Source organism: Embiotoca jacksoni, unplaced genomic scaffold (assembly GCF_022577435.1).
Source record: "Embiotoca jacksoni isolate LCO1_2020_lvr unplaced genomic scaffold, fEmbJac1.0.p SCAF_1, whole genome shotgun sequence".
Lineage (NCBI taxonomy): Eukaryota > Metazoa > Chordata > Actinopteri > Embiotocidae > Embiotoca > Embiotoca jacksoni.
In genome coordinates this window covers 13,826,398-13,840,287 of record NW_027185229.1, presented here as the reverse complement: position 1 = coordinate 13,840,287, position 13,890 = coordinate 13,826,398, and the positions used below count along the sequence as shown (strand labels likewise).

Below are 13,890 nucleotides of genomic sequence, written 5' to 3'. Positions count from 1 at the left end.
ATTTCAGTGTAACATTATAAAACATTTTATGAAGGCACCTTTTTAAAACAGTGTTTCAGTGAATCATTTCCTTTTGGTACACTAAGAAACTGCACAGTTAGAAATGCTAAGGGCAAAAATATAAAAGAGAGAAAATAAATTAAAAATATATATATTTATAAAAATAATCTCTTACAAAATATATTCTATCAACCAACATTAAGGGGAATTTATGTCTGGAAGCACATGTTTACTCCTGGTGGGTTAGCTTGAAGAGTCAATATGGCTGCTTGGGCACAAACTCCATAACTTTACAGACAACTAGCAGCAAACTGGAGGGAGGTGGGACAAAAACGAATAGAAAACAATACTATCATACTGAGCCCAGAATCAGTAGTTCAATGCTATTCTGCTAGATTTCTTGCACAAAAGCTAAAGGGTTTCAAAATCTATCATTCACTTCTGTTCAGTTCTGACTGCCTCAGCTCCAGTGTTTAAGTTGTCTTGTAAAAAAATAGTCTCAAAAAAATCTTTTTGCTTTTAAGTGCACTTACTATTTTTTTTTTTTTTCTAAAAACCAGGCATCTACACCAACTTAAAACTTGTCTACATTTATTCCACAGAGGATTTTCAAAATAATCAGTAGTTTTCTCACTGAATAAATTATTAGTCTATGAAGATTAAAAAAAAAAAAAAAAAAAAAAAAAAAAAAAAAAAAAAAAAAAAAAAAACATATTACTGAGGTGAGTCATGCCAGTAGACCAATATGGCCTACAGAGAAGTTAAATGTGCAGCATGAAATGGAACTTGACTTCCAAAGAACATCTATGTGCCTACAGGCTGAGTTCAGTGTCTTGGCAGATGTCCATTGGCATCTTTATCACCAACACAATTCAGATGAACCAGTTGTGATTGCTGGGATGCTGAGACAACGAGGCAGTCACTCCACAGCCACAGAAAACCCTCATTCTGAAATACAACGCACGTCGTACTCACACTAGTCCAGTCTAGCTGTACGTCTAAATAAACATCCAATAAATATCTCTATTTACAGGTATACACCTCTGTCCTCTCGCTGCAGGTGTTGCACTTGACGTAGCAGCACCACAGGAATTTGCAGTTGCACTGCCAAACGCGCGAGTACTGGTGTGTGTTATATCCTCGACCGCAGCACATCAGGTCACAGCTGTTGGGCTGCTGAGCTGTTTTGTTGCACAGACGACCCTGCGTTCCCATGCTGCCGGTAAGAGCGTCAGCCTCGCAGTAGTTTGGCGACCTCTCAATGTAAACCAGCTCCGTGTCCATGGGCTTGCGGTAAGAGTGGGGTTTCTTGATCTTCAAGAAGGTGGGGCGCTTGTTGCGGCTGGCACGCACCGGCTCCACGTGAATGGCCTGGTTGTACTTGTCTTTGAGGAAGTATCCCAGCTGACGGAACTTGGGGAGTGTTGTCCAGCATGTCTTGGTGGTGCAGGATCCGGAAACACCGTGACACTTGCACTCCAGACGCATGCCCTTCTCCAGCACCTGGAGCATGAAGGAAAGGCCCAAATTAATTCACTTTATTTTATTTCATCATATCAAAAGGCATCTTATGGTGGTTTGTAAAGCCCCTTACAAACTGAAAACGGCGGAGAGCTACAACAATCAATACTTTCATCCTAATAAAAGAAGTGTGTAGAATTCAAATATTGATTATTATGCACTTTTGTTTCTTGCTGTCTTTCTATAAAGAGCAGGAAGGAAACATACAGCTCCCTCTAAATACTCAGACTAACATATTGCATGAATAGTTCAACAGGTTGAGACAAAAGTTTTCTAGCATTCCAGATGAATGTAAGCATTCCTGAGATCTCAGAGCCGCTACAGTATGTCACCCTATGGCTAGTAGCTATGTATGTGCCATTCTTTTACGAGACAGGGTGATCTTCAAAACACACTCATGGAACAAATGTACTCATGCACAGGGTATCGGCAGGTCCTGGAAAGCCCTAAAAACACTGAATTCAGTGGTCTCAAAAAGGCCTCTATTTAAAACAAAAACAAAAAACAATAATTCAATTAAAAAAGAAATACTTACATTTTATGTACAAAGGTTTTGGATATTTTTTTTTGTTTTCTCACGATAGACAGTAACATTTGCTATAAATGTTTCTGTATGCGGTTTTGGGTTGTGAGGAGATGCTGTACGACTATCAACCACTATAGCTTAGAAGCTCATCATAAAGTAAATGGTTAGACTTGAGCAAAACCTAGCTGAAATAAAATGTATTAACTATTTTGTAATTGGTCAATCTATTCCGCTTATCTGGGTCCAGTTCATGTAAATTGATTAATTACTAATAACTACTGTTACAGCTAGTAAGTATAAACAAAATGTTTCATGGGCCTTACAGTTCCTATTGGTTTCAGCCATTCTTTGGTGAGATGATTATTAAAAGGATATTAAATTATATAACACTACTAAGGCCCTTGAAAGCCTTTAAGTTGAATGATGAACACAGCAGAAACCCTTCATTCAAAAGCATGGAAAATCTATAATGTAATGCATGTCCTGTTATCCAGTGTAAGAATGTAACAAGAATTGATCAAATGGAATATAGTTCTGAAAAAATTACAGTAATTATTTTTCTAAGGTACCGCAGCATCCAGTAGAGGTCCCACAACAGATCAGCTGCAACTTGTGTAGAAAAAAGACACACCGAGAGTCATGGATGGTGACACTTAGGATTTGACCTATAGACAAATCAAAATCACTGCCTCACAGCCTCACAGCCTCCACCAACGAGTCAAATTGCAGTTTAGATCCTTGACTGTCCAGACTCATACAACACATGTAGTAAAGGTTTTGAAGGAATTCTTAAACATGTTTACATGTGAAGCCGATAAAGCTGATTCTAATAGAACAGAAAGTTGTGCCATGGCAGCAGACCATGCTTTAAATATAGAAGTTGCTGTAAAGAAGCTACAAATTCTGAAACGTGGATGCTTCACACACATCTTCAACCTGGCAGCACAGAAGATCTGTACAACCACCGCCGTTCCAAGATGGACCCCTTACATTAGTGTCATCAATTCAGTATCCGACCAAATGGGAAATATGGTCACAAGCTCCCCTTCTCTTCCTGAGTTACGCCATTGAGAAAGATGGCCAGAAAAGTGTTTGTGCAGGGCATAATAATGTCACATTGAAGTTTATCCTTGACCTCTTCGATAAAATGCCATCTGCTCTTCATATTATCCTATCACACGTTTGTGCGAAAATTTCAAAATAAGCCTTTGTGCCAAATTTGAAGAAATTCCCTGAATATGTGCCTGAGATATCACGTTCAAAAGAATGGGACAGACCTAAGGTCACAGTGACCTTGACCTTTCCCTGCCAAAAGCTACACTGCGTTTCTGAACGGTGTACTTATGTACTAACTAAGCGGAAAGGAAGGGAGCGCCAACCTAAAGCCTTCCCAAACTGAGGCGTCCCTGGAAACTGCAGCTGTTGCAGGCCATTGCACAAAAGTGTATATTGCACCCGAGAATTCTACGACTAATTTTTCACCCAAAAAAAGTTGTTTCCATGGCATGCGCATAACTAACAATCCCACAATGCAATGCACTGCATTTACCAAAAAATACCACAAGTGGCTGAAATCTCAATCCACTGCTTACTTAACTACTGAGTGTCCATAATGTAGCTACAGAGTGCTGAATGATTAAACAAATGATTATGTTGCAATAATAATCAACTCACAGACTTTGCAAAAGGCCTGCCCGCTATCTAGGTGATTATAAAATGCAAATAGAAACTATCCAGTCTGACTCTGCTTAACTTTACAAGTGTATACCATCTTGCCCTGGAAGTTACGTTAGCTTTTTAATTCATCCAACATTCAACTGGCTCCTTGAATAAAATTGTAAGTTGCCGTCTTGCAGTGACAGAGGGGTTAACGCTGTGTGTCGTATGGGGATTGTGTGTGCAGCTACTGTTTCATAAATAATCTGGCAACTTGTCTAACGTTCGACAACAGAAAACATTCCAAACTTGTGCATCCAATGATGATTATTCGTAATAAAGTTTGGGGGCCTCTTTCACTGGATAAACAACAAGATGGGAAGGCACCAGTAGATGGCCTTACATATGTGTTGTCAGGCATGTAATTGCGTCAACGGTTTTATGCATGTTCCGCCTTCAGGCACAAAAAGATACATATGATTGTTTTTCTCCTCTGTTTTTAATTCACATGATTTGGACCAACTATATTTGAGACAAGAACAATGAAACCACTGGCATTGAACGAATTCAGAATAATGCTGGATTCATTTAAGCGTTCCTGTGATAACCGAAGAGACAGTTTGGTTTGTCACCGCAGAAGGACATTTACAGCAAACAGACTGGTACTGGTATAAGGCCTTTTCACAGTTTCGGAGTGGAGCCTCTTGGTGTATTTGGCATTGCAGGTGGGGTGTTCTCTATGTGCCTCAGGCTAAATGACATCAACTTACCCTCCTTCCTCCTCACTGAGTGGAAACCGTCGCTGCCATTAGCGAAGCCTCACCCTTCTTTTTAATTATTCTATTCTGATGTGGCCTCAGACTTTCTGGAGTCTTGTGGGGTAATTGTCAAAAGCCTTGGATGCATACAGCTTAGTGTGGTCATGCCCCCAAGACCCGACAAACATTTGATTCATGGAGTTCAGTCAAGTGAAATCCCGACGAAGCTGACATTGTTTGTCTAACAGAACCCCTGTAAGCTTCCCATGGCACCTTTTATTCTGTTGTTTATTCTTCTCAAGAAATTTGAAGATTGGCATTTGAGACCCACAGACTGATATCATCTCCAACTAAACATGAAAGCTTTGCAACAATAATTACAGAGGTATCAGTTTAGTAAGTGTATATTAAGGGATTCACACAATGTATTACATTGTGACTGATGCTAGACCTCAAATATGAAGCCTCGTCAAGAGAGGCTTCACAGTGTTAGGTACGCCGCCTACCGAAAAGAACATTTCAGGTATCTTCCTCTGATAGGCTTTCAAACAGAAATCACCTGAAGGAATGACAGGAACTGGTATATAAATTTTTACTAAAAAGGAACTTAGGGTTTCAACATCACCATGCACATGTTGAAATCATGCTCTGATTACATGTATTAAAGGAATTAATGATTATTTTGATCATTTGATAGACTTTGTCTAAATTGCAGGTTGAGCAAGCATTTCCTCAGACCTCGTTGCCTAAGGTGGCTGCAATTAACTTTTCAGAATCTATTAATCTGTTGGGTTTTATTGCAATTTTTTTGTTTGCTCAATAAAATGTTCGAGAGAACATATTTCAGTAGCTTGTTTTCTCTGACTGACAGTCCAAAGCCAAACTAGAACTGACAAACCATAAAGATCTGCAGCTATGACAGCAAAGAAATTTCCCTCAAAACCACAAATGTCAATCTGCTGGTGGAGCTAGAAGTAAAATCAGAGGATCACCAAATTCAGTAGGATTCATCCTCTTGAAACCATCGATGTCTCTACAAAACAGAAAACATTGCAATAGCTGTTGAGGTATTACAGTCTGGTCAAGACCAATAACACCGCCAACCATAGAGTCACGACAATGGCGAATAATATTATTTTACAATACAGCATAGGCAATATATTCTCACATTTTAAAAATCTGTAGCCGGGTTATATTTGGGACTTTTGGTTGATAAAGCTTTTAAAAAATTCCCTGTAGAATATTTAGCAGCTTACAGTGGCAGTTACATGTGGGCTACATGTTACAGCTGTCACTTTAAATTTTTAATTCAGACAGTTGTTTGAGGGATGGGGGGGGGCTATTGAGACTGCATGATCGTTCAAATTCTAAATTTACAGTGTCTGAGCGCATCGGTCACGTTGTGGTACAGCAGAGCAATTTTAAAAAGCAGCATCAGCTTATCGTTGCTCTACAGACCTATCAATAAAGTCCGCTGATAAAATAAATTGGAAAAGGAAGCTAGAGAGCAAAGTTGTGCAAATCAGATAATCATGACAGAACACCAGTTACGGCAAAGGAAAATATGTAATAAAGGGTAAAGTGGGGGCCATTCGGAATATGGATCGTGCTCGAATTAGTTTGAATGGATTACAAGCCAGAAAAAGTGACAGCACTAATGCTAACCCTCCTCAACAGATAATATAATAAGCCATGCTTTTAACCTTCGCGTAGGCCAATGGACCATGCCGTCAGTCATGTTGAGCCCCGCACTGTGATAAGTTGAAGACAGAAGGTTTTGTGAGCTGTTGTGTTCTTTGAAGAGCAAGGACTTTGTCAGGTGACTGGTCAGTGTTAGGCCCCGCTAGTTTGCGGGCTAACGACTAATAGAAAACTAGTGAAAGCAGTAAATGGGCGAGCAAGAGAGCGGGGAAAGCGGTGTGGTTGCTATCAGGGTGGACAGAGGCGGTTGCACCAATCAGACACATCCGGTTTGCTTTAATTATCGTTGAGATCTGTGTAGAACTTGATTGAATTCCACGTGTTGCAAATTGAATGAACAGTCGAAGAGTTTAGAAAAGACATACTGTGAGATCCCACATTTCACACTCCATGTCAGGGCAAAAACCAAGCCGATACAAAACCGTGGCAAGGCGTAGACCGGGCCAAGTTTCTAAAACCATTTCCGAAAGCTCTGAGCGTTCCCGGGAGTTAAGTGGCTTCAATCAGACAGCTCACCAAGCAATAATGCTTTGGTCAGGGAGGTGGCCAAGAACTGTCACTCCTTTAGAACTTCAGACATCCTCAGCAGGGACCATCCCAGCACCCCTCCATCAATCCTGCCTTTATGTTTTATTGGCTGGAAGGGTGCCACTACAGTGAAAAGGATATGACAGCTCACTTGTAGTTTGCCAGATGGCATGTAAATGACTCTAAGAGCCTGGGGAGACAAATTATCTGGTCTGATGAGGCAACAATTTAAGTGTTTGGGCAGAACTCCAAGCACCATGTCTCTTGAAGGCCAGGCACTGCTCATCGCCTGGCTAATACCGTCCCTACGATGAGGCTTGGGGATGGCCCCGTCGCGCCACTGCGGTGCTGGTCAGCAGGGAGAATGGTGACAACTCAAGGAAGTGCGAATGCCGCAGAATACAGACAAATCATCGAAGGAAACCTGCTCCAGAGCGCAGGACCCGAGACTGGGGTGACGGTTCACCCGTCAGCACCACAATGAGCCAATTCTAACAGCCAAGGCAACACTTTATTGTTCAGGACTCAACGTTCATTAATTTGCTTTCAGCTACTTTCTTGCGGGGTCATTTTGAGGATATCAATGTAGTTTCAGTTGTTGTTTCATTAAGCTCCTCGCTTCTGTCCGCTGGGAATCAACATCAGATTCTGGCTCATGCTCTCCCCAATGGTGACGGTCTGGACCCGATGTCTTCTCAGACATATCGCTTCTTGACTCACAGTTCTGGAAATGGATTTGGGATCTGGCATTGAATACGCTCTGTCCTCAGTAGTTCCTGATCATTCTTTCCAATAATTCACAAGCTCTTTAACAATGTCATAAGAATGACTGCAAGCCAAATCCCCAAACTAGATCGTGTCATGGGCTTATTAGAAAATAACGGTGTAAACTCCAACTAGAACTGCATTGTCTAAAGTACATCTGATTACAGGAAGAAGAAAAAAAAAAAAAAGCCACAATCATTCTGGTGTCACATGAAATCTAAAGCTTTACATCAGCTGATGCTAGCGAGTCCGTGAAGATCTGCGTAAATGTACTTTTGTCATCTGTCTATCCCCTCATGTGGCCTTTCACATACAGACCAAAATTTGAGACTGCGCTCTGTTGAACAAGCTCGCTAACTGCACATGTGCCAGAACAGTGAACAGGGTGTTCGTTTCACTCATCGTACGCATGTCATGATGTTTGTGCTGTACTGCACATCCTCAGCTGTGTTGTTGTTAACGAGTTCCACACTGTGTTTTCCCTTTTTGACTTCGTGTTGTGCAGCCAAACACAATAAACAAAGAAGCTGTTTTTTCTTCTTGCTGTCGGGAGGCTGCCATGTTCTGGCGTGTGTGGAACGTGCCTGCGTACGTACTACCTCTGATCGCAGCGCCACTCCACTGGTCCTCAGTGCCACCAGCTCAACCTTTAGACAATGTCCGTAATAACCCAGCTATCCTTTTACGAAGTCATTTTAAAGCTAAATTGACCTGACTTCACACCTGCTGTCGCTGCAAATGACTCCGTCCACGTTAAAACAGCAAAACAGGTAGATTCTCTTTGTACTGTGCACACATGGAGAACACCCAAACAAGCTTCCCGCAAAAAAAAAAAAAAAGTAGCAAACAAATAACTCTATATATGCTATTCCTGTTTCCACGGCAGCCTCCTGCCGCCTTTTATTAGAGCAGATTCTAAGAGAGTCCAGATTTTTATTTTAGTTACAGCAGACCAACCAAAGGTTTAACTGCTTGTAGAGGTTATCAAAAAATTATTAAAGCAAGGATGTAATCATGAAAGCTGGATGTGCCACCATGCATTGCCGCTAATTTTTCCCAGTGGTTATGTGTGGTATTGCAAAATAAAAATCCCCCGCAGCCCAGAAAGCATTTTCCATATATGCCATTACAACTGTTGACAGGACACCTCCGTCTGTAAACAGGGCTTGGTTTCATTCCTTTTATTTTTAATTTTGTATCAACAGAGGTTTTTACATTGATTTAATCTAATCTAATCTCATTTTATTTAATTATTTCATCTCTCTTGTCAGCAATATGCCAGTGTTTCTGCAAAGCTCAGTTTCCTCGGACAAACTATTACACTCAGCCAGCATTTTTAGATTGACACACTCGAAAGGCCATTTTGGGAGACGTTTTCAAAAGTCTTGATGTAGAGCCAAACAGAGAGGGAAAAAAAAAAAAATGCGTTTTACTAATTTACCCGCTTTTGTGGTCTCAGAATTGCCTTAGTGGCTCAGTTATTAGCACCTCATTAGAGACTCTGAATTGTCTGTAGGCATCTGCATGCGTAGACTAAAAATGCACCAATCCTGAATGCTGGTCCTGATATCAGCCATACCGGCTTTTAGTGCTACAGTTCCCCGTCTCCCCATGAGTCTCATGCAGTGAGGTGTACAGGTTTTAGTTTCAGAAAAAAAAAAAAAAAAAAAAAACACTTCGGTAACACATCAGTACAGCTGAATTGAGGTATAGACGTAGAAAAAGTTGGATGATTGCACCCTAACGTCAGCCGCCTGCCGCCACGTCCAGAGTGCACCCTGCCTCTGTTGCCCAGTGCAAGCCTGGGAAGCTGCTGCAATGTGAACAGCATGTGGAGCAATGCAAGCAGAGAGCACCTGTGCATCTATCTCCTGACTTGGCTAAATTGTCTTACAGATTATCGTGTAAAAGTTTGCGAGTTTAACATCAGACGCTTGCGAGCAGCTCTGTTGCAGCTATGCTGTGTGTGCTTATTTGGTAGTTTGTGCACAATGTTTTTTTTTTGTTTTGTTTTTATTGTACCAGTGCTTAAGTCCCTCTGAATCTCCTGTCAATGATTTACTGTTATCTGATTATAACGTACTACGCAAACATACCTTGCGTCCCACTTCATTGTTATGTAAATTCATGAGAGTCCTGGCGTTCTGCTTGATCTCCCGCGCATCCACAAACACCTTCGAGAAACCCAGGCCGTAGTGAATGTCTGCAGAGCAGCCACCCCACTTCCAGCCCTCCTCTTGATTGTAGAAACCATGTTTCTCCTTGTCGCAGCCGCAGCCGCTGAGGCTCCCCTGGGTGCAGGCCGCGGTGACGGCGTGGGCGACCCCGGCTGCGATGATAGCGTAGGTGAACGCTGCCTCCTTGCTGCCTGCGATAAAGAGAAAAGGCTTTTTTTTTTTAATCACGATCGCAGACAACAGGTTTCATTATTTCAGGCACTGTCAGGCCTCCTTACATACCTGGCATAGCAAATCATGAAATACATTAGCCAAACCAAGTCCAGTTCATTAATCAAGCTTCCTTTATAAACAGATAAACTTCAGGGGGGGAAGCAAAAAAATTTGATGAGGCAGTTTGGACATAAAGGAAAGCTCTTCTAGAGAAGCGGGACAGTTTTATTGTATGTATGATGCATTATGAAAAGGTTTATTACCAGTCTCTATGACAAGGAGTGTAACTTCACAGTCTGTTGAATATGTATAAGCGATAAATAGGTATTTTTGAAAGTATTCAGTGAAGATGGAGGATTATATGTTTCGGCATTATTTTGGCTTTTGTCCCAGCCGCCGTCACTCTGGGATCCACCCTGCGGAGGTGAATCCAAAAGGCATGCACAGCCTCCCTTCATGAGCGCATTTCCACTCCATAAATCTGAGTGCTTTAGCTCAACTGCAGTTTTTTTTAATTAAAATGGAGATAACTCCTGTTGGAGCGCACGTGGAGAGCATCCAAAAATGACCAATAAAGTCGTCAAATTTAACTCTCAAACTGCCATCGAGACTTTTCAGACGTTTACGGTTCACCTCCACACACACACACACACACATTTTCTGTGCAGCTTTGCTGGAACAAATGAATGTGGTTCTGTGAGCGCTGTGCTCGATGTTCACTTTCAGCTTTCAGTAAAGGATAATCTCGATGCAGACAGAACGTGGGACGCAGCGGCAGTGTGGCTTTACATCTGTAATTTCTGCATGCTTTATCAAATATTTGCCTCTACAGCTGGCAACGGAGAAGCCAGCGCTCACTCATTTACTTCAAGAAGCCAACTTGGTGGGTGATCCTAATACCAAAATACTGTACACTGCTGCGCCGCTGCCAGCAACAATCACAAAATTTATATTCTGTCAGTAATCAGTGTTCCAGTCTACTGGAAGTAAACAATGGATGCGGACCGACTCTGTGCAGGGCAGCTGGACCAGAGCAGCACCGGACCTGGAACTAGGTCCTGAGTCTCATCGAAACTTGGGGAAAACATGGATTCTGTTCATTTCTGTAATGCTTGCGATCATCTTTTCCCACCGACTTAAATCTGATGATTCGCATGAAAAGTGCAGCTCTGCCCTGAAGCACTGGACTAAAATCATTCTACATAAAGTGTCGCTTGCCAAAGCTGCAGAACCTGGAGGTAAATTTGTAAACCAAGTAGAAGCACTTGTCTGAACATGACAGATTTTTGTGTGTGTGTGTGTGTGGGGGGGGGGGGGGGGTGTACTTTGTGAACATACATGAAGGTGGTTGAGCCGAGAGAGGATGAAAAAGAGCATAAAGGTATGTGTGTCTTGCCGCTGTTTACTGTGTGCATAACATTAAATCACAGTAAAACAAACTGGTGGGGTCATTCAAATTCCACTCATGTGTTGCACCTAAAACCATTTCAGCTTCAACACAAGTCCGTAAATGCACCAAGAGTCAAACAAGGCATGAACTTCTCAGCCGACACCCAAAGTGAAAAATGATATCCTCATTCTGTCTGTGTGTCTCTGGGATGACAGCACGAAGTTACAAGACAAGACAGTGGAACACCGGCCCGTTCAAAAATAAGCTCTACTTCCGCAGCGCAGTCTCTGGAGCAAGCATCGCCTCCAGCCTTATTCCACGCACAGGATCAAATCCGAGGCTTATTTTCCCACCGAGAGCAGATGCACCGAGCCTGGCTTCAGACCCGCAGACATCTGTCCAAGCAGCGTCAGAGGTCGAGTACCTCGGAGGAATGTCTCCGCTGGACTATTTTTGGACAATTTAGAGCAATTTTTTTTTTTTAACAAGCACTGTCCAACTTATTTTACGAGTATCTTCTGTAACGACAAAACACTCGAAATATAATGCACAAGTTTATAAGTAAAAAAAAAAGAAAAGAAAGAAGAGTTTGCAATAACTTTAATAACTATTAGCCTTTATGGACCCTTTGGTTAAAATGAAGATGAAGTGAATCCCCCCCCCACCCCACCCCCCATAAGAAGCATTCACTTTTGTATTGTAGTAGCCCTTCGTTGGTTATTATAACGGTGTAATAGTAGGCTGGTATAACATTAGAGTGATGCTAAAGTGGGATAAAACTCCACAGCAACTCCCTCGCAGAACCCCTTCGAGTAATGTGGGAAAATAACAATTCAATGACGCACAGCCCCAAAACAATCAGTATTTTCACCCGAGTAATGTGTTTGCCCGGTGCACAGCTTGTACAGCTACATACCCACTTTGAGCTCTTTCCCGAACACCGTCCTCTCCCCCAGGGCCGAGCAGTTCCAGCGCCCGTGTCTGAACTGAAACTGGCACTCGTTGATCCCCATCTGAACTCCCTCCCCGATCACTATGATCGCGTCGGGTCGGCTCTGACAGATAGTTCTCTGACGGGGGGCCAAGCCGGGGATTTTATTGCAGATGATGCTCGCTCCCAGCGCGACCACCGACGACAGACCCCTGCAGTAAAGGTGAAAGGTTAAAAACATGGCATTTTTTTCCCCGATGGAACTCCCGCAGGTGTTTCTGCACAAGACGCTCGCCGACTAGTTTGGCTTTCGGCACATCTAGGTAACTTACAGGTGCTTTCGTGGGCTTCTGTGTATATGTAATAACATAGTTCATATAAGCCTACTAATAAATAAAAGTGACCCCCCCCCAGATATACACTTTGGCTGGCCTTGACGGTTTTAAGATGAGAAGGATTTACTTAAAAATCTACATTTTTTTTTTTTAATTTTTAATTTTTCTCCAATTAAGCAACACTTAACCACTTCCGTTTAAAACTACACAATCACAACCTGCAGGTCATCCAACCATCCATCAACAACTTACCCGATTTTCAAATACACCATCCCCAGGCACAGGAAAAAATGGAAAATCCAGCGCCGCGTCTTCCTGCTCATGGTGCTCAAAGCCAGCCGCCGGATCAATGCTCTGCTGCCGCAAACAACCAGCTTTATTCCTCCGACCGAGTCCCGCAGGATCTCCAGGTGTTCCGAGCTGCAGACGTCAATACGCAGGAGCTCCAGAGTTCGTGGTAATAAACTCGTCCTGATTTCATTTGGTGAGAGTCCGGTGGTGGGAGCCTGCGGGGGAGCATTGGGGCTGTCGTTTTCAGGTGAAGCAGCTCGGCACAGTGATCGGGGCGCTGAGTGTGTGTGTGTGCGCGTGTGTGTGTGTGCGCGTGTGTGTGTATGTGTGTGTGTCTCTCTCTCTCTCTCTCTCTCTCAGTCTACCTTTTCTATCAAAGGGCGTGTTCTGTGGAGGATCTGCCTCTGAGCTGCGCACACACGGTCGGGGGAGCCTGCAGGTACACGCTCAGAGAGCAAGCAAGCAAGCAAGCAAGCAGACCCGGGTCCGGCCGGGAGAAGGAGCCGCACAGATCCTCCAGCTCTCTTCGCGCGATTGATGTCTCGTTTCCCCTCTCGACTCTGGAAGAAGTCTCAGCCTCCGCTCCGGCTCCGCTCACGCTCCGCTCACCTCGTGTCCATCGGTCACTTGCAGAGAGGCGCTTGTCAAAGACTGACAAAACAAGCCAACCGGCACTTTTGATGGAATTTCCAACATTAAAACGCCCCTCCCACCGATTCATGTTATCTTGGCGTGTTTTAACCCCTCGCGGACGGATTAGGAGACAATGGGCCCTCGCTCACACAGTCAGGCTGATTTAAAGAGGCGTCTGCATGGCTGCCTGACGCATCTCCTTGTATTTTTTTTTTTTTTTTTTTTTTGGTCACATGTTTCTTTTGTTGTTATTTTGAGACTATAGCCTATTTTGATTGCATCCGTTTGTCATCTTCACTTCTTAAGTTGTTTTTTGTTTTGTTTTCTTCATATTTGTGTCTCCGAGTAATGTCTCCCACTGCCTTATGGCAGCCCATAGTTCTGGCCCACGGGCCCTTATACCCCGTCGGCCAATTCAGTAATCCTTTCATGCCCCTTTCCCGATCTCCATTCCAATTCTCAATC

The 13,890-nt window shown here is 43.0% G+C and overlaps 1 protein-coding gene across 1 annotated transcript; it reads right to left on the bottom strand.

Moving 5' to 3' along the window:
- Positions 1-723: 723 nt before the first annotated feature.
- On the bottom strand, positions 724-13,642 carry wnt7aa (wingless-type MMTV integration site family, member 7Aa). The gene is made up of 4 exons (XM_069177452.1): positions 12,754-13,642; positions 12,152-12,378; positions 9,552-9,823; positions 724-1,503 (listed from the first exon to the last, which is right to left on the bottom strand). Exons 1-4 carry the CDS (start codon positions 12,822-12,824, stop codon positions 1,024-1,026), a joined length of 1,050 nt encoding a protein of 349 aa, XP_069033553.1. The 5' UTR covers positions 12,825-13,642; the 3' UTR covers positions 724-1,023.
- Between the last annotated feature and the right edge of the window lie 248 nt (positions 13,643-13,890).

Excerpts from the sequence above, each read along its gene's own strand:
- wnt7aa (XM_069177452.1), bottom strand. The coding sequence starts at position 12,824 with ATGAGCAGGAAGACGCGGCGCTGGATTTTCCATTTTTTCCTGTGCCTG. Across the intron at positions 12,379-12,753 it reads ATGGTGTATTTGAAAATCGG|GGGTCTGTCGTCGGTGGTCG; the intron begins GTAAGTTGTTGA and ends CCTTTACTGCAG. Across the intron at positions 1,504-9,551 it reads ACAATGAAGTGGGACGCAAG|GTGCTGGAGAAGGGCATGCG; the intron begins GTATGTTTGCGT and ends TTCATGCTCCAG.